The following is an 18,277-nucleotide window of genomic DNA, read 5'->3' as shown; positions in this document are numbered from 1 at the left end:
GGCCGGTACCTCGTCCCCGGGCGCAGCGCAGCTCCCGGGGCCGGTACCTCGTCCCCGGGCGCAGAGCAGCTCCCGGGGTCGGTACCTCGTCCCCGGACCCAGCGCAGCTCCCGGGGCCGGTACCTATAAGGTGGACTATAAGGTGGATAGAAAGCGGGCTAGATCGTCAGGCTCAACGGGTAGTGATCAATGGCTCCATATCTATTTGGCAGCCGGTTTCAAGCAGAGTGCCCCAAGGGTCAGTCCTGGGGCCGGTTTTGTTTAATATCTTCATTAATGATCTGGAGGATGGCATGGACTGCACTCTCAGCAAGTTTGCAGATGCCACTAAACTGGGAGGAGTGGTAGATACGCTGGAGGGTAGGGATCGGATACAGAGGGACCTAGACAAATTAGAGGATTGAGCCAAAAGAAATCCGATGAGGTTCAACAAGGACAAGTGCAGAGTCCTGCACTTAGGACGGAAAAATCCCATTCACTGTTACAGACTAGGGACCAAATGGCTAGGAAGCAGTAGTGCAGAAAAGGACCTAGGGGTTACAGTGGACGAGAAGCTGGAGATGAGTCAACAGTGTGCCCTTGTTGCCAAGAAGGCTAACGGCATTCTGGGCTGTATAAGTAGGGGCATTGCCAGCAGATCGAGGAACGTGATCATTCCCCTTTATTTGACATTGGTGAGGCCTCATCTGGAGTACTGTGTCCAGTTTTGGGCCCCACGCTACAAGGAGGATGTGGAAAAATTGGAAAGAGTCCAGCGGAGGGCAACAAAAATGATTAGTTTCAAAATGATTAGGGGGCTAGAGCACATGACTTATGAAGAGAGGCTGAGGGAACTGGGATTGTTTAGTCTGCAGAAGAGAAGAATGAGGGGGGATTTGATAGCTGCTTTCAACTACCTGAAAGGGGGTTCCAAAGAGGATGGATCTAGACTGTTCTCAGTGGTGGCAGACGACAGAACAAGGAGCAATGGTCTCAAGTTGCAGTGGGGGAGGTCTAGGTTGGATATTAGGAAAAACTTTTTCACTAGGAGGGGGTAAAGCACTGGAATGGGTTACCTAGGGAGGTGGTGGAATCTCTATCCTTAGAGACAGGGCCGGCTCTAGGCACCAGCAAAACAAGCTGGTGCTTGGGGTGGCACATTTTTAGGGGCGGCATGGCAGGTGCCAGAATGCCGCCCCTAAAAATGTGCCCTGGCCGCCCTAGCTCACCTCCGCTGCTGCTGCCACGGCGCGCAAAACAGCTGATTCGCGCGCCGCTACTCGCCCTCCCTCCCAGGCTCTCAAACCCGGGGCGGGGGGGGGACTCTGAGTGGCCTTGGCGTGGGGGCTGCTTCTCCCCCTCCCTCCCTCCTAGGCTTGAGAGCCTGGGGGGAGGAGGCAGGGCTGGGGATTTGGGGAAGGGGCGGAGTTGAGGCGGGGCCGGGAGTGGGGTAATTAAAGAACCGGGGGGGCGGCCAAAATTGTTTTTGCTTTGGTCGGCAAAAATCCTAGAGCCGGCCCTGCTTAGAGGTTTTTAAGGCCTGGCTTGACAAAGCCCTGTCTGGGATGATTTAGTTGGGGATTGGTCCTGCTTTGAGCAGGCGGTTGGACTAGATACCTCCTGAGGTCCCTTCCAACCCTGATATTCTGTGATTCTATACCTCCTTCCCGGGCCCTGGGCAGCGCCCAGCTATGCCCCACACGCTATGTATTCATTTCACTGGGAAGCCACAGAATGTTTCTGGGCTCACCAGCCACAGAGCTGTGCTGGGACCCCGCGGCACACTGGGGCTCAGGTGGGGCGGGGTGGGGGGTGGGAGCTGGCTGGTCTGTGCTCTGCTGGTGGCTGCGGTCTGGGTCCCATGCAGTTCCGTGCCTTGTTGGTGTCCGAGGCCCAGCTCAGCGGGGGGCACGCGCTCACTTAGTGCCCAGGCCGCCCACAGGTGCAGGACGTCACGCTAGAGATCATGGACCTGCTGCAGTGGCTGGAGCACGTGGAGCTGCGGCTTTTCTTCTCTAAGCCCGTCTGGGACCACCCCGAAACCACCAAGGAGAAGCTGGCAGCGCACCTGGTGAGCACTTCCTCCAGCCCTGAGCAGCTCCCGGAGCACGTCTGCCCCAGCTCCCCCCGTTGCCACGTCTGCCCCAGCTCCCCCCTTTGCCACGTCTGCCCCAGCTCCCCCCTTTGCCACGTCTGCCCAGCTCCCTCCGAGTCACGTCTGCCCCAGCTCCCCCCTTTGCCACGTCTGCCCCAGCTCCCCCCTTTGCCACGTCTGCCCCAGCTCCCCCCTTTGCCACGTCTGCCCCAGCTCCCTCCGAGCCACGTCTGCCCCAGCTCCCCTCTTTGCCACGTCTGTCCCAGCTCCCTCCGAGCCACGTCTGCCCCAGCTTCCCCCTTTGCCACGTCTGCCCAGCTTCCCCCTTTGCCACGTCTGCCCAGCTCCCCCCTTTGCCACGTCTGCCCCAGCTCCCCCCTTTGCCACGTCTGCCCAGCTCCCCCCTTTGTCACGTCTGTCCCAGCTCCCTCCGAGCCACGTCTGCCCCAGCTCCCCTCTTTGCCACGTCTGCCCCAGCTCCCCTCTTTGCCACGTCTGCCCCAGCTCCCCCCTTTGCCACGTCTGCCCCAGCTCCCTCCGAGCCACGTCTGCCCCAGCTCCCTCCGAGCCACGTCTGCCCCAGCTCCCTCCGAGCCACGTCTGCCCCAGCTCCCTCCGAGTCACGTCTGCCCCAGCTCCCTCCGAGTCACGTCTGCCCAGCTCCCCCCTTTGCCACGTCTGTCCCAGCTCCCTCCGAGCCACGTCTGCCCCAGCTCCCTCCGAGCCACGTCTGCCCCAGCTCCCTCCGAGCCACGTCTGCCCCAGCTCCCCCCTTTGTCACGTCTGCCCAGCTCCCCCCTTTGTCACGTCTGTCCCAGCTCCCTCCGAGCCACGTCTGCCCCAGCTCCCCTCTTTGCCACGTCTGCCCCAGCTCCCTCTTTGCCACGTCTGCCCCAGCTCCCCTCTTTGCCACGTCTGCCCCAGCTCACCCTTTGCCACGTCTGCCCCAGCTCACCCTTTGCCACGTCTGCCCAGCTCCCCCCTTTGCCACGTCTGCCCCAGCTCCCCCCTTTGCCACGTCTGCCCCAGCTCCCCCCTTTGCCACGTCTGCCCCAGCTCCCCCCTTGCCACGTCTGTCCCAGCTCCCTCCGAGCCACGTCTGCCCCAGCTCCCCTCTTTGCCACGTCTGCCCCAGCTCCCCCCTTTGCCACGTCTGCCCCAGCTCACCCTTTGCCACGTCTGCCCCAGCTCCCCCCTTTGCCACGTCTGCCCCAGCTCCCCCCTTTGCCACGTCTGCCCCAGCTCCCCCCTTTGCCACGTCTGCCCCAGCTCCCCCCTTTGCCACGTCTGCCCCAGCCCCACCAGGCCACGTCTGCCCCAGCCCCACCAGGCCACGTCTGCCCAGCCCCCCCCAGGCCACGTCTGCCTCAGCCCCCTCCCCGCCATGCCAGAGCGGTGGCCTGGGGCTGATCCTACACGCCTGCGCCTTTCCTTGCCAAGCCGCTGGCCCGTGGTCCCGGGGCATGTCCCTGGGCCCTTCGCTCCCTGCCTAGGGGAGAAGGGTCCCGTGCACCTGCGCGGCGCGAGAGGTGTCCCCGGCCCTGCTCCGAGCCCCTGGCTGCACACTGCTGCCGGAGAGCCGGGGCCGGCACTGCCCCCCTGCCGTGCCTCCACAGGAGCTGGCCAAAGAGCTGGAGTCCAAGCAGCAGGCGTATAACAGCGTGAGGGACCGGCTGCAGCGCCTGCTGGCCTCCTGCAGCCTGCCCCGGGCCTGCCACACCCAGCACAGCCTGCGCATCCTGGAGCAGAAATGGGAGAGCGTCAGCAGCCAGGTCCAGGAGAGGAAGGTGTGTGTGCGTGTCTGTGTGTGTGTGTGTCCCACGGGCTGGGAGTGTGTGTGTGTGTCCCATGGGCTGGGAGTGTGTGTGTGTCACGGACTCACAGATCGTGCCCACGCTTGGCCCCGTGCAGTCCATGGGGGGTGCCCCTTTCAGTGAGACAGCCCTTCTCGGGGTCCCCTCTCTCCCAGGGGTCAGGCCCCTCACCTCCTGGAGCCGCATCTCTCTGAGCCTCAGCACGTCTGTCTATGCCGTGGGCCCCCTCAGGGAGTCCCCTCACTCTGGACCCCCGGAGCCTTCACCTCCGAAGGGGTTGATGCCACCCTGTTCTCTAGACCGGAGTGACTCTGAGACAGCCTAAAACAGGAGGATTTGTTGAGAGTTGAACACAGCCCAGGAAACTCTCTGACCCTCAGGCCTGGCCTCCCTCAGCCCAGCACATCCCAGTCTCCCTGCATCCAGGTGGGCTCTGCCTGCTCCCCCTCTCCAGCCCAGAGCCCCCCTGCTCCCAGCTGGGCATCTGAGATCTCCGGCCCCAAGCCCCCCTCTGTCCATTGTCTTCTCTCCAGGGAAACAGGGTCGTAAACCGGGGCCTCCTCTCCTGCTTCTCCCTCTGGCTGGAACCGGCTGGTTAGGTCACTGGCTCCTCACTCTGCAGCCCATTGTCCGCCCACTGGCCAGAACTGGCTGCGTCTCCTCAGCTGGGCCTCCGGGTCACCAGGTCGCCAGGTCACCGGTCGCTGGGGTGTCCCTCTGTCACGGAGTATTGGGGGACTCAGGGCCCTGCACCCCCGGCTTCCTGCGATTCACCATGACTCTCAGCCAGCCAGTAAAGCAGAAGGTTTATTTGGATGACAGGAATACAGTCCAAGACAGGTCTTGCAGGCACAGACAACTGGGACCCCCTCAGTTTGGTCCATCTTGGGGTCCCAGCCCCCCTTGGGAGGTCAGAGCCATCTCTGCCCCCCAGCCATCTCTCCAGCCTGCTTCCAGCACTCTGCCTTCAGCCACCCCTCCCACAGCCTTTGTTCAGTTTCCCGGGCCCCGGAGTCACCTGACCTCCAACCCCCTCCTGGGTTCTCATGTTACAAGCTCAGGTATGTTCCCTTGGGCCGACTCCCATCCCCCGATGCAGACCATCCTAGTCACACTCCCCTGTCAGCATTCCCACACCCCAGCAAGAACAGTCCCAGTTCGTCACACCCTCCTCCCGGCCATCGGCTGGGTCCCCACGTCCTCTCTCCAGTCCTCTGCAAAACACACCCCCTCTCCCCTCACCTCATTAAACCAGTAACACCCAGGGGCACTGAGTCCCACCCCCTCTGCATGCAAACCACTGGAAAACCACGAAAAAAATAAGAAAATCCCCCACTTCGTCACAGTGTGCGTGTGTGTGTGTGTGTGTGTGTCCGTCCCATGGTGTGTGTGTGTGTGTGTGTGTGTGTGTGTGTCCCATGGGCTGGGAATGTGTGTGTGTGTCCCATGGTGTGTGTGTGTGTGTGTGTGTGTGTCCCACGGGCTGGGAATGTGTGTGTGTCCCATGGGCTGGGAATGTGTGTGTGTGTGTGTCTCCCACGGGCTGGAATTGTGAGTGTGTGTCCGCTGGCTATAATGGGATGAAGGGTGCACACATGGGTGTGTGTGTGTGGTCCCACTGGCTTTGATGCTGTGTGTGTACATATGTGCATGTCTGTGCCTCCGCAGGGGTGTGTGCTTGTGTGTGTGTCCCTGATGGCTGGGCTAGGGGAGGAGGTGTACACTTGTGCATGCGTGTGTGCCTCCAATGCAGGGATTGTGTGTCTGTCCGACCCCCCTGGCTGGAACGGGGAGGGGGTGGTTTAGGCTGTAGCAGGCACAGCGGGTCAGTCCCTGGCTGGAACAGGGGTGTGGGGGGGAGGGCGGTTTAGGCTGTAGCAGGCACAGCCGGTCAGTCCCTGGCTGGAACAGGGGTGTGGGGGGGGGGCGGGTTTAGGCTGTAGCAGGCACAGCCGGTCAGTCCCTGGCTGGAACGGGGGGCGGGGAGGCAGGGTGTCTCCTCACCTAGAGGGGAGAGGTTTAGGCTGTAGCAGGCACAGCCGGTCAGTCCCTGGCTGGAACAGGGGTGTGGGGGGGCGCGGTTTAGGCTGCAGCAGGCACAGCCCCGAAGGCGGTTGCCGGCTCTCCCTGCTGGCCCGGCGCGTCTCTGACTGGGGCTCCTCTCCCCCAGGAGCGGCTGGCGGAGGGGCTGACGCTCAGCACGGAGTTCCACAGCACAGCGCAGGAGCTGCTGCAGTGGCTGGGGCAGACAGAGCAGAGCCTGAGTGCCCCGGAGCCGCCCAGTTTCCTGCTGGAGACGGTGCTCAGGCAGGTCCAGGAGCACAAGGTGAGTGTGGCTGGCCCAGCGGCTGTCTCGGTGCCTGGCGCTGGGCGCCGCGCTGGCAGGGCTGCGACCCATGGCCCCAGACAGAACCCACCTGCCTTTGCGCAGAGTCTCGGCAGGCCTTGCTGCCATGCAATCCCTGCGCAGGGCGCCTGTCCCCTGGAGAGCCTGCCGTGCAGCTCGCCCTGCAGGGGCTGGCGCTGGGCCCTGCCTCCTCGCTGACCCTGGAGCAGCCTGGCCGGTCTGGTGCATGGCTGCAGGGACCTGGTCTCACCCGGCGGTGCCCGGTGTGAGCTCCCAGAGCCTGCAGCCAGGGCCAGCCCGGAACAGGGCCTGGCTCCCAGCAGTGCCTCTCCTGTAACAGGGCATGGCCCGAGGGGCCCCGGCGGGCACTGTGTCTGTGCTAGGCTCTGCTGGGAACGGTGCTCTGGGGCACTGGGGCAGGCAGGGGGCTCCCCGGGAGATGCTGGCAGTACGGGGGTGGGTGCGTGGCAAAGTTGCTGCAATACCACGTCCCCAGTGTCTCTATGTGGCATTGCAACAGCTATGCTCTGGCCCCCCAGCCAAGCCAGGTAACAGCCCAGCTCTTCACAGGGCCTCCAAAGCCACAGAACGCAGCAAAACAACCGCGCTTCAGCTCCCCGGGAGCCTTCTCCTTTGTCGGCTTGCCCCCGCTTCAGGCCGTCCCAGCCAGTCCCTGGGACCTGCCCCACTCTCCCTCGACCCAGGGCTCAGGCCGGCAGGGGCCCTGACCAGCCTGGCACCAGGCAGGCTCCCAGCTCCCTTTCACCTGGGGCAACGTGCTGGCCCCTCCCGGAGCAGCCCTTGGAGACCCAGCCCCCAGCTTCGGCCTAACCCCCACCCCTCCGAGGTTAATTGGTCGCTTTAACCCTTTTGTCACCACACCCCGTCGCAGCGTGTCTTCCCCACTAGGCATGCCTCCCTCCCGCAGCAGTGGGGGAATCCCACTGCTCCCAGCACCACGGCTCTTCCGGTGCCTGGAGCCTGCTCGGAGAAGCCCTCCGCCAAGCCAGGCTGCTGCCCCTTGGCCGCGGCCTCCCCCAGGGCCGGCTGCGCCAGCCCTGGCTAGCTCTGGCTCGCTCGGCAGGCGCTGCTGAAGGAGGTGACGGCCCGCGGGGAGCAGCTGTCCAGCCTGGAGGTGGTGGCCGCTCGCCTGAAGGACGTGAGCAGGAAGCAAGACTGCGCTGTGATCCAGAGCCTGGTGCTGACGGCCAAGGAGCGGGTGGCCAAGGTGCTGCGGCGTACCGGGGAGCGGGGCGCCGCGCTGGAGGACGCTCGCAAGCGTGCCAAGCAGGTACCGTGCGGGGGCGCCCGAGGGTGTGGCGGGAAGCGGGCCCTGTCGCGTTCCCGGCGGCTCCTGCTGACGCGCCCTCTCGCTCGCTTTCAGTTCAGTGAGTCCCGGCAGCTGCTCCTGGACTGGATGGATGAGGTGGAGCAGACTCTGGAGGTCCCCGGTGACGTCGCCATGAGCCAGGAGGAGATCAAGTGCCAGCTGGCTGAACACAAGGTGCGGCGCCGTGACTGCCCTCCCCAGCCCCCTGGGCCCTGTGCTCTGCCCCGGGCTGTCGCACCAGCGCACGGCGGCTTGCAGATTCCCCGGACTCTGAGCTGCCCCCAAGGGCGGTGCTCCCTAGGGCTCTCCGCCCTCTCCTGGGGTTGCCCGGGCTTCCCCTGTGCCGAGCACGAGGTCCCTACACCCATCTCTCTGCTCTCAGCAGGGCCAGGGCGGCTGCGTCCCCAGGGCTGGGCAGAACTGGGAGACAGCAGGGGTGACCCTGCCTCCCGGCTGGGCAGTGCTAGGCCCAGGGGAGCTGTTGAGCCCTCGGCTGGATGGGGGGTCGAGTGCCTGCTCAGGAGCCTGCAGCCTTTGCCTGCTGCTGCCACACTCCCGAGAACGCGGTGTCCCCCCCCGGGCTCTGAGCAACGCCCCCTCAGGGTGCCAGCCCCCAAGGGGTCCCACTCTTCCTCGAGGGCTGGCCTCCAGGTCTCACCGGCTCCTTCCTGAGCCACTAGGCTCCAGCGCTCCTGCGTCATGCCAGGAGCTCTGCCCTGAGCCAGACCCTGGGAGAGACATGCAGGGACGGGTGCACCAGCCAGCGTTTGCAGCGACACCAGCCAGACTAAGAGGACTTCGGTCTCACCCCACTGGCTAACCACAAGTCACACAAGCAATTCCCTTAGACGCTCCAGTTTCCCAGTATTACCACCAGTGCCACACGTTATGGGGACAAATGGTTATGAAAACCAATACCCCAGTAAAAGAAAAAGGTTCTCCTGATCCCAAAGGACCAAGCCCCAGACCCAGGTCAATATACAAATCAGATCTTACCCACAAATCACGCTGCTGCCAATCCTTTAGAATCTAAAATCTAAAGGTTTATTCATAAAAGGAAAAAGATAGAGATGAGAGTTAGAATTGGTTAAATGGAATCAATTATACACACAGTGATGGCACAGTTCTTGGTTCAGGCTTGCAGCAGCGATGGAATAAACTGCAGGTTCAAATTAAGTCTCTGGAACATCCCCAGCTGGGATGGGTCATTCAGTCCTTTGTTCAGAGCTTCAGTTTGTAGCAGAGTCCCTTGAGAGGTATGAAGCAGGATTGAAGACCAGATGGAGATGAGGCATCAGCCTTTTATAGTCTTTTCCAGGTGTAAGAACACCTCTTTGTCCTTACTGTGGAAAATTACAGCAAAATGGAGTCTGGAGTCACATGGGCCGGTCCCTGCATACTTTGCTGAGTTACAAGGCGTATTTGCCTTCTCTCAATGGGTCAGTTGTAGCTGATGGTCCTTAATGGGCCATCAAGCAGGCTAGGCAGAGCTAACACCAACTTGTCTGGGGTGTCACCCAGAAGCATAGCATAAGTTTGAAATACAGACAGTATAGAGCCAATATTCATAACTTCAACTACAAAATTGATACACACATATAGACAGCATAATCATAACCAGCAAAACCATAACCTTGTCTTAGACACCTCATTTGACCCCCTTTATACAAGATTTGGTGCCACTACAGGACTTTGGTTGCAACAATGATCTATATGGTCCCAGATTATGTCAATAACATCACACACCCCACCGGCCAGAGCTTCCCACTCCTGAGTCTTTGGTGCTTGCCTTGTCTCTCTGCAGCCCTTGTTGACCTGGGCCAGGTTGAGCCAGTCCCGTCAGGCCCCAGAGCGCGGTGACTCCAGCTCAGGTCACTGCGCTGCCCCAGAAGCAGACGTACCCCGTTCCCAGGCCAGAAGGGATCGCTGCGCCCACCTCATCACAGGCCCCAGAGCCTCCCCAAAGAACTCCTGGGCTTTTGGATCTGACATTGTCAGTCATGGGGAATCCACCCCCAGCCTGGGGAAACTGGGGCCAAAGGATAATTGCCCTTAAAAATCTATGCTTATCCCTCCCCCCCGGTACAATGCAAACTACAGAGGGAAACTGAGGCGCGCGTGGGATTCATACAAATATTACAGACAATTCCATGCTCCCAGCCAGTACTTGCTGTGCCACGCAGAGGCCGGCTCAGACCAGAACTGTATTTGTCAGGCGGTCTCGGGAAGGCCTTAGGTTAGTTCCGAGATGTCTGGGTTCAGACATATTCCAGCCTGGCCGAGCCAGCGCTCCACCCCAGGTCCCTGTCAGTGCCAGGTGAGAGCCCCTTGGTCTCCCCAAAGCCAGTTCTGATCCCCTCCTGCAGCCCCCGGCTGAGGTCACAGCTCCCGCCGGCCCTCAGCGCTCCCGTCGCCCTCCTGGATCCTCCACGGGGCTGGGTGGGCGGGCTCAGCCCCCTTCAACGAGGCATTGACCCAGCACCTCCGGACTCCTGCTCTGCCCTGGGTGTCGTCACCCTTCAGCACCACGCCAGGCCTCTCAGACGTACCCCTACTGCAGAACCCACCCCTTGGGGATGGGGGGGGCTCCAGGACAAGGGGCCATCATTCCCCACAGCCTGCCCGGGCCTCTCAGCCGTACCCCTACTGCAGAACCCCCCCTTTGGTATGGAGGGGTCCCCAGGACAAGGGGCCATCACCCCCCACAGCCTGCCCAGGCCTCTCAGCCGTACCCCTACTGCAGAACCCCCCCTTGGGGATGGGGGGTCTCCAGGACAAGGGGCCATCACCCCCCACAGCCTGCCCAGGCCTCTCAGTCATACCCCTACTGCAGAAAATTCCCACTTCTTCACACGTCGTGTCTAACGTGCCCCGCTCCTCTGGCAGAAAGCCGATGGCCTGGGGCCCTTGTGTGCAAGGTCAGGGACTGCCTGGGGGAGGGGGTGCCCAGATCTGCACTGGCCAGTGGCTCCCCATCTCTGTGTGACACGCTGGTACCGCTCCCTTTGGCCAGCTGCACTCCCAGGCCCCACTCAGCCCAAGGAGGTCTGGGGTGAGGGGCTGGGCAGTGCTGGCGGGGGCTGGCGGGGGGTAGGGGACAGAGCCTAGAGAGGAGTCACCGGGGGGGGGAAGCTGCTCCACGCTGAGGATAGAGTCGTGTGGCCTCCTCCTCTCCACAAAGGGGCCGAGGGGGCTTCCCCCGACGCTCCGGCTTTCACGGCTGGCTCGGGCCAGCGGGGCCCAGCACAGGCAGAACTGGGGCATGTCCCATCACAGCCAGACACTGACCCTCTGGGACAGCAGCCTCCGGGAGCCCTCTCCCCCCCAGGGACTGCCCACCTTGGCAAGGATTCCTGGGGTGCAAGAGACTCCCCTGGGCCGACCTGCCTGCTCCCCAGCTCCAGCCGCCCAGCCCCTGACCCATCTCCCCGGGGCCGACCCGCCTGCTCCCCTGACCCATCTCCCCTGAGCCGACCCGCCTGCTCCCCTGACCCATCTCCCCGGGGCCGACCCGCCTGCTCCCCTGACCCATCTCCCCTGAGCCGACCCGCCTGCTCCCCTGACCCATCTCCCCTGAGCCGACCCGCCTGCTCCCCTGACCCATCTCCCCGGGGCCGACCCGCCTGCTCCCCTGACCCATCTCCCCGGGGCCGACCCGCCTGCTCCCCTGACCCATCTCCCCTGAGCCGACCCGCCTGCTCCCCTGACCCATCTCCCCGGGGCCGACCCGCCTGCTCCCCTGACCCATCTCCCCTGAGCCGACCCGCCTGCTCCCCTGACCCATCTCCCCGGGGCCGACCCGCCTGCTCCCCTGACCCATCTCCCCTGAGCCGACCCGCCTGCTCCCCTGACCCATCTCCCCGGGGCCGACCCGCCTGCTCCCCTGACCCATCTCCCCTGAGCCGACCCGCCTGCTCCCCTGACCCATCTCCCCGGGGCCGACCTGCCTGCTCCCCTGACCCATCTCCCCGGGGCTGACCCACCAGGCCTAGTCTCCAGCTCCTGCCCATTTCTCTTGGACTAACCTGCCCTCTCCGGCCCAGCAGGAGTTCCAGAAGCTGCTGCGCTCCAAGCGTCCCGTGTACGAGGCCACGCTGCGCAGCGGGCGCTTGCTGCGGGAGAAGGCCCAGCTGGCCGAGGACGTGCAGCCGCTGGAGGAGCTGCTGGGGGAGCTAAAGGAGCGCTGGGACGACGTGGGTGGCCGGGCTGTGGAGAGGTGAGGCTGGTGTTCTGCCCTTGTCCTGCTGGCACTGGTCTCTGCTGGGCCAGGACCCAGGGGAGCTGGGTCCCTATGCAGGCCTGAGACCCTGCCACCTCCCACCCTGCTGGTGCTTGTGCCTCCATCTTCTCCTTGGCCCCCCCCCTTGGGATATGTTGGTATCATGGAGTCCCCGGGCGATGCTCTGGAACTGCTCCCCACAAAGCCAGGCAGGACTCTGGTGAAGTCTCCTCTCTGGGAGCAGACTGTCTTCAGGGCAAGAAGCTCACACGGCTTCACCTTCCTGGGTCTGACCTGGGAGCATTCAGCATCCTCTGCCCCTCCGTGCGCTTCCCACAGCGAGTCCGCCCAGGCAGGATCTTGGGGAAGCCAAAGGGTCCTGCACCCCCACTTCGCAGTCAGACGTGACTCTCGGCCAGCCAGTAACACAGAGGTTTATTAGATGACAGGAACATGGTCTAAAACAGAGCTTGTAGGTCCAGAGAACTGGATCCCTCAGCCGGTCCATTCTGGGGTCCAGCAAGCCAGACACCCACGTCTGCCCTCCCTTCCCGTCCCCAGCCAGCTCCAAACTGCAACCCCTTCCAGCCCCTCCTCCTCTGGGCTTTGTTCCTTTCCTGGGCCAGGAGGTCACCTGATCTCTTTGTTCTCCAAACACCTTTAGCATCCCCTTGCAGGGGGAAGGGCCCAGGCCATTAGTTGCCAGGAGACAGAATGTCATAAGAACATAAGAACGGCCGTACTGGGTCAGACCAAAGGTCCATCTAGCCCAGTATCCTGCCTACTGACAGTGGCCAATGCCCAGTGCCCCAGAGGGAGTGAACCTAACAGGCAATGATCAAGTGATTTCTTTCCTGCCATCCATCTTCACCCTCTGACAAACAGAGGCTAGGGACACCATTCCTTACCCATCCTGGCTAATAGCCACTGATGGACCTGTCCTCCATGAATTTATCCAGTTCTCTTTTAAACCCTGTTATAGTCCTAGCCTTCACAACCTCCTCATGTAAGGAGTTCCACACGTTGACTGTGCGCTGCATGAAGAAGAACTTCCTTTTATTTGTTTGTCAGCCATTTATGTGCACTGGCCCTATGCTCTGCAACAATCTCACCCCCTAGAGACTTAAGAAATGCATAGGGGAAACTGAGGCACCCACACAGGATTCAGAGGAAACATTAAGAACAGTCCCACTTCGTCACAGTTGGATAAATGTCAAGGGTCAAAAGAGTTAAAGTTGTAAATCTTCTAGTGTGCAGCATGAGGCCGGTGATGCAGGTTCGGGGTTCTGCTCTGCAGTGACCGGGAACTCTCGGCTCCTTGGCAGACACCCCAGAGGGGAAGTGCATCGAGCACAGGAACTGAAAACTAGCCTTTACATTTGTGCAGAACAAATGGAATCAAACCCTGTGTCACGGAGTGTGGGGGAGTCAGGGCCCGCACCCCCCATTTCCTGTGAGTCACCGGGACTCTCAGCCAGCCAGTAACACAGGTTTATTAGATGACAGGAACACAGTCCCAAGCAGGGCTTGTAGGTACAACCAGGACCCTCAGCCAAGTCCCTCTGTGGGGGCAAGGAGCTTAGACCCCAGACTTGGGGTTCCCTGCCTCTTCCCAGCCAGCCCGAAACTGAAACCAAAACCCCCTCCAGCAGGCTCTCCCCCCTCCTTCTCTCCCCCTCTCCCTTTGTCCAGCTTCCCGGGCAAAAGGTGTCACCTGGCCCAACCCCCCTCTTGGCTCAGGTTACAGGCTCAGGTACCGTCCCTCACCTAAAGTCATCCCCTGCTCTCCCATCCCCCATGCAGACAGCCCCAGTAACACTAAATGACATTCCCAGATCAATCTGCCCCACTCCCTACTGGGTCACATCATGCAAGTCACCTTTAAACTAGCAGAGCCATTTATTCCCAGAGTAACCTCGCTGTGCTGCCCACGGGAGGGTAATTCACGCTGTCCTGGTGCGCCCGTCTCCAGTCAGACTGGCACAAGCTGCAGGCGAGAGAGGCTAGAAAGGGGGGAATCCAACACGGGCCGGCTGGTCAGCCATGGGTGGACCACAGAGCCTGGTGCTTGGACCCTGGTTCCCACTCCAGTCAGAAATGTCATTTGGTTGGGTCTTTTCTCCCTAGCCAGGGCGGGCTGGTGGGCAGGTCATCGCATGGTGCCGACCCAGTGCTGTGGCTTTCAGGGGCTGGTGAGCCGCTGAGAGAGGGATATGGGATACGAGGGGGTGGGGGGTGGGAGGGGCAGAAAGTAACCTGATAGAAAGGGAACCGAGCAGGAGCTCCCGTGCCTTTGGGGTGCTGGCAATTGGGTGTCCCCCAAACGGCTGAGCATGGGCGTCATGGAGCCCTGATGACTTTCAGACCTCCCCGTGAAAAACAAAGTTCCTAGAAGCAGAACAAGGCCTGGTGGTCTCCCCTGCAGAAGGACGCCTTTCAGGCTGCTCCGTCCGTCTGGGCTAGGTCCATTAACTCCTGGCTCCGCGTCTGCTGCTGGTAGCGCCCTTGGAGCACCCGCAGGTCCTCGCGACATTTCACTTCACGATGCGGGACGTTTTATAGGCCCTGTTATCACAACAGACCCGCCCTGCTGCCCTTGCACCATCAGTGCCCCCTCTGCCCGGCACAGCCTCCCATTCCCTGGGCCAGGCGCCCCCCACACCCCCTTCCTAACGCCCGTCCCAACTCTCGGCCCTGCAGCCCCGCATCCTCCCCTGCCCCCCACTGCTGGGTCAGATCTATGGGGCAGCGCCACATCCTCTCCCCCCTCACCTGGTCAGATCTATGGAGCAGCGCCGTATCCTCCTCCTGCCCCCTCCCCCCACTGTCGGGTCAGAACTATGGGGAAGTGCCGCATCCTCTCCCGCCCACCACTGCCAGGTCAGATCTATGGGGCAGCGCCACATCCTCCCCCCCCTCGCCAGGTCAGATCATAGAATCATAGAATCTCAGGGCTGGAAGGGACCTCAGGAGGTATCTAGTCCAAACCCCTGCTCAAAGCAGGATCAACCCCAACTAAATCATCCCAGCCAGGGCTTTGTCAAGCCGGCCCTTAAAAACCTCTAAGGATGGAGATTCCACCACCTCCCTAGGTAACGCATTCCAGTGCTTCACCACCCTCCTAGTGAAATAGTGTTAACTTCATATTTCTAGTTTCAGATACAAGACTGGTACATTTACACAAATAGGATGATCACACTCAGTAGATTATAAACTTTGTAATGATACTTTACAAGAGACCTTTTGCATGAAGTATATTCCAGTTACATTATATTCACACTCCAAGCATATTTCCATCAAGCATATGGAGTGCAACGTCACAGGGGGGATAACTGGTTTGTCAGCAGCACTGCTGACAAGGCTCTGGGAGTTGTGGTGGATCACAACCTCAACATGAGTCAGCAATGCGATGCTGTGGCAAAAAAAGCAAATGCAATTTCAGGTTGCACTAACAGAGTCATAGCATGCAAATCACAGGAGGTGATAGTCAGGGCCGCCGAGAGCGGGTTCGGGCCCCGGTGAAAAATTTTTTCGGGCCCCCCAGCAAGGGTGGACCAGCTAAACAGGGCTGATGAGAGGGGGGTGGGGAAGCTGGGCCCCGGGCCCCCTTCCGGACTGCCAGGCCCCGGTAATTTGTACTGGCTTCCCCCCCCCTCCAATCAACCCCGGTGATAGTGCCGCTCCACTCGGCGCTGGTTAGGCCTCAGCTGGAGAACAGTGTCTAGTTTTGGTCACCAATGGAAAGGATGTAGAAACTGGAAAGGATCCAGAGGTGAGCGACAAAGATGATCAGAGAGCTGGAATGCAGCCATACGAGCAAAGGCTGAAGGACCTGGGTACGTTTAGTTTGGAAAAGAGGAGATTGGAGGGGCGGGGGGGGCATGTCGGGGTCTTCAGATACTTGACAGGCTGCCATCAAAATGGAGAAAAGTTGTTCTCTCTGGCCCCAGAGGGCAGGACAAGAGGCGATGGGGTCAAACTGCAGCATGGCAGGTTTAGATTAAATCTCAGGATAAACTTCCTAACTGTAAGAACAGTGGGACAATGGGACAGAGCAGAGAGCTGGGGCGGCTGTGGAAGCTCCTTCACTGGAGGTTTTCAAAAGGAGGCTGGAGAGTGAACTGTCTTGGCTGGTTTAGAGACAACAAATCCTGCATCGTGCGGGCATTAGACTAGCTGACCCTTGCGGGCGCTCTGTGGGTCTATGTTTCCATGAACCTAGTGTTAACTTAGGTAGCGCTGCCTGGGCTCAGGGAAAGAGGGTTCGCACTCAGCAAATTGGCAAGATTTCTACTTTAACATCTAACTGGCACCTCGGCAAATTCATAAAAATGCCCCCCTTGGACTCTTACCTTCTCCCCTCCCTGGGTCATGCACACACTGCTGGGGCAGGGCTCCCACTCCACACACACACACACACACACACACACACACACACACACACACACACACGCATTGCGGGGGCAGGGCCCCTACTTGAAACACACACACACACATTGCTGGGGCAAGGCCCACATTACACACCCGCACACTGCATGGGTGGGGCCCACACTACACACACACACACACACACACACAGACACACTGCGTGGGTGGGGCCCACACTACACACACACTGCGCGGGTGGGGCCCACATTACACACACACACTGCGCGGGTGGGGCCCACATTACACACACACTGCACGGGTGGGGCCCACACTACACACACACACACACTGCGCGGGTGGGGCTCACATTACACACACACACACACACACACACTGCGCGGGTGGGGCCCACATTACACACACACTGCACGGGTGGGGCCCACACTACACACACACACAGACTGCGCGGGTGGGGCTCACATTACACACACACACACACACTGCAGGGGCGGGGCCCCCACTCTACACACACTCTCCTGGTTGGGGGAAGACCCTTCCCAGGGCAGCGTGCCCATCTCCCTGGCCCAGACCTGCACATGGCGGGGTCGCTGCCCATCACCCATTTCCTTTCAGGCAGCACAAGCTGGAGGAGAGCCTGCTATTCTCGGGCAAGTTCACGGACGCCCTGCAAGCCCTGCTGGACTGGCTGTACCGGGCCGAGCCACAGCTGTGTGAGGAGGTGCCGGTTGGGGGGGATCGCGACCTGGTCAGCGACCTCATGGACAAGCACAAGGTCTGTATTCCTCTGGTGCCGCTGTGACGGGTTGGATCACAAAAACCCCCTTGGGGCTGCCAACTGGTGCCAAGACTACGTCTGCCCCTGCTTTCCCTGCCAGCCTGGGACTCCAGAACCCTGCCTGGTTGTGCCAGACACGCTTGCCGGCCACAAACACAGACCCAGGTCTGAACCACGTCCCACAAACTGCAGGCTTAACTGAAAGTAGCTTAAGAAGTGTTCCTGTCTTTAATGCTCGGATGCCCAACTCCCAATAGGGTCCACACCCCAAATAAACCCGTTTTAGCCTGTATAAAGCTTACACAGGGTAAACTCATTAATTGTTTGCCCTCTCTAACACTGATTGAGAGATATGCACAGTTGTTCCCCCCCCCCCCCGCCCCCAGGTATTAATACATACTCTGGGTTAATTAATAAGTAAAAAGTGATTTTATTAAATACTAAAAGTGGTTTAAGTGGATTTAAGTGGTTCCAATAATAACAGACAGAACAAAGTGAATTACCAAGCAAAATAAAATAAAACACACAAGCCTATGCCTAATACAGTAAGAAACTGAATACAGATAGTATCAAAGGGGTAGCTGTGTTAGTCCGGATCTGTAAAAAGCAACAGAGAGTCCTGTGGCACCTTATAGACTAACAGATGTATTGGAGCATAAGCTTTCGTGGGTGAATGCCCACTTCGTCAGACGCATGTCGGTATTCACCCACGAAAGCTTATGCTCCAAAACATCTGTTAGTCTATAAGGTGCCACAGGACTCTTTGTTGCTGAATACAGATAAAATCTCACCCTCAGAGATGTTCCAAGAAGCCTCTTTTACAGACAAGCCTCCTTCTAGTCTGGGTCTAGCAATCACTCACACCCCCGTGGTTACTGTCCTTTGTTCCAGTTTCTTTCGGGTATCCTTGGGGGTGGAGAGGCTATCTCTTGAGCCAGCTGAAGACAAAATGGAGGGGTCTCTCAGGGGTTTAAATAGACTTTCTCTTGTGGGTGGACACCCCTCACTCCCCCGTGTAGAATCCCAGCTCCAAGATGGAGTTTTGGAGTCACATGGGCAAGTCACATGTCCACGCATGACTCAGAACTTACAGGTAGCAGCCATGGTTCACATGCTGCCTTGAACATCCTCAAGTAGACTTCCTGTGTGGATTGGAGCCTTCCAAGATCCATTGTCCGTTAAGTGCTTCTTGATTAGGCACTTAACTTGCAAATTCGTTTCTAAAGAAGCTGACCAAATTCTTTACTAAGGCTACTTAAAATCAAACCAGTACACAGCCAATATTCATAACTTCGAGTACAACAATGACTCATGCATACAGATAGGATG

The 18,277-nt window shown here is 60.0% G+C and overlaps 1 protein-coding gene across 1 annotated transcript in view; it reads left to right on the top strand.

Annotated features, from left to right (window-relative positions):
* Positions 1-18,277, top strand: part of LOC128832812 (microtubule-actin cross-linking factor 1, isoforms 6/7-like) — an 84,010-nt gene that overhangs the window by 37,591 nt on the left and 28,142 nt on the right. Inside the window, exons 20-26 of the mRNA XM_054020440.1 lie at positions 1,922-2,050; positions 3,691-3,861; positions 6,059-6,214; positions 7,320-7,526; positions 7,620-7,739; positions 11,612-11,781; positions 16,786-16,945. Coding sequence (XP_053876415.1) covers positions 1,922-2,050; positions 3,691-3,861; positions 6,059-6,214; positions 7,320-7,526; positions 7,620-7,739; positions 11,612-11,781; positions 16,786-16,945 — 1,113 coding nt within the window. The remainder of the gene's footprint in view (positions 1-1,921; positions 2,051-3,690; positions 3,862-6,058; positions 6,215-7,319; positions 7,527-7,619; positions 7,740-11,611; positions 11,782-16,785; positions 16,946-18,277) is intronic.

Source organism: Malaclemys terrapin, chromosome 2, assembly GCF_027887155.1.
Source record: "Malaclemys terrapin pileata isolate rMalTer1 chromosome 2, rMalTer1.hap1, whole genome shotgun sequence".
Lineage (NCBI taxonomy): Eukaryota > Metazoa > Chordata > Testudines > Emydidae > Malaclemys > Malaclemys terrapin.
This window is presented reverse-complemented; position numbering and strand designations above follow the sequence as displayed.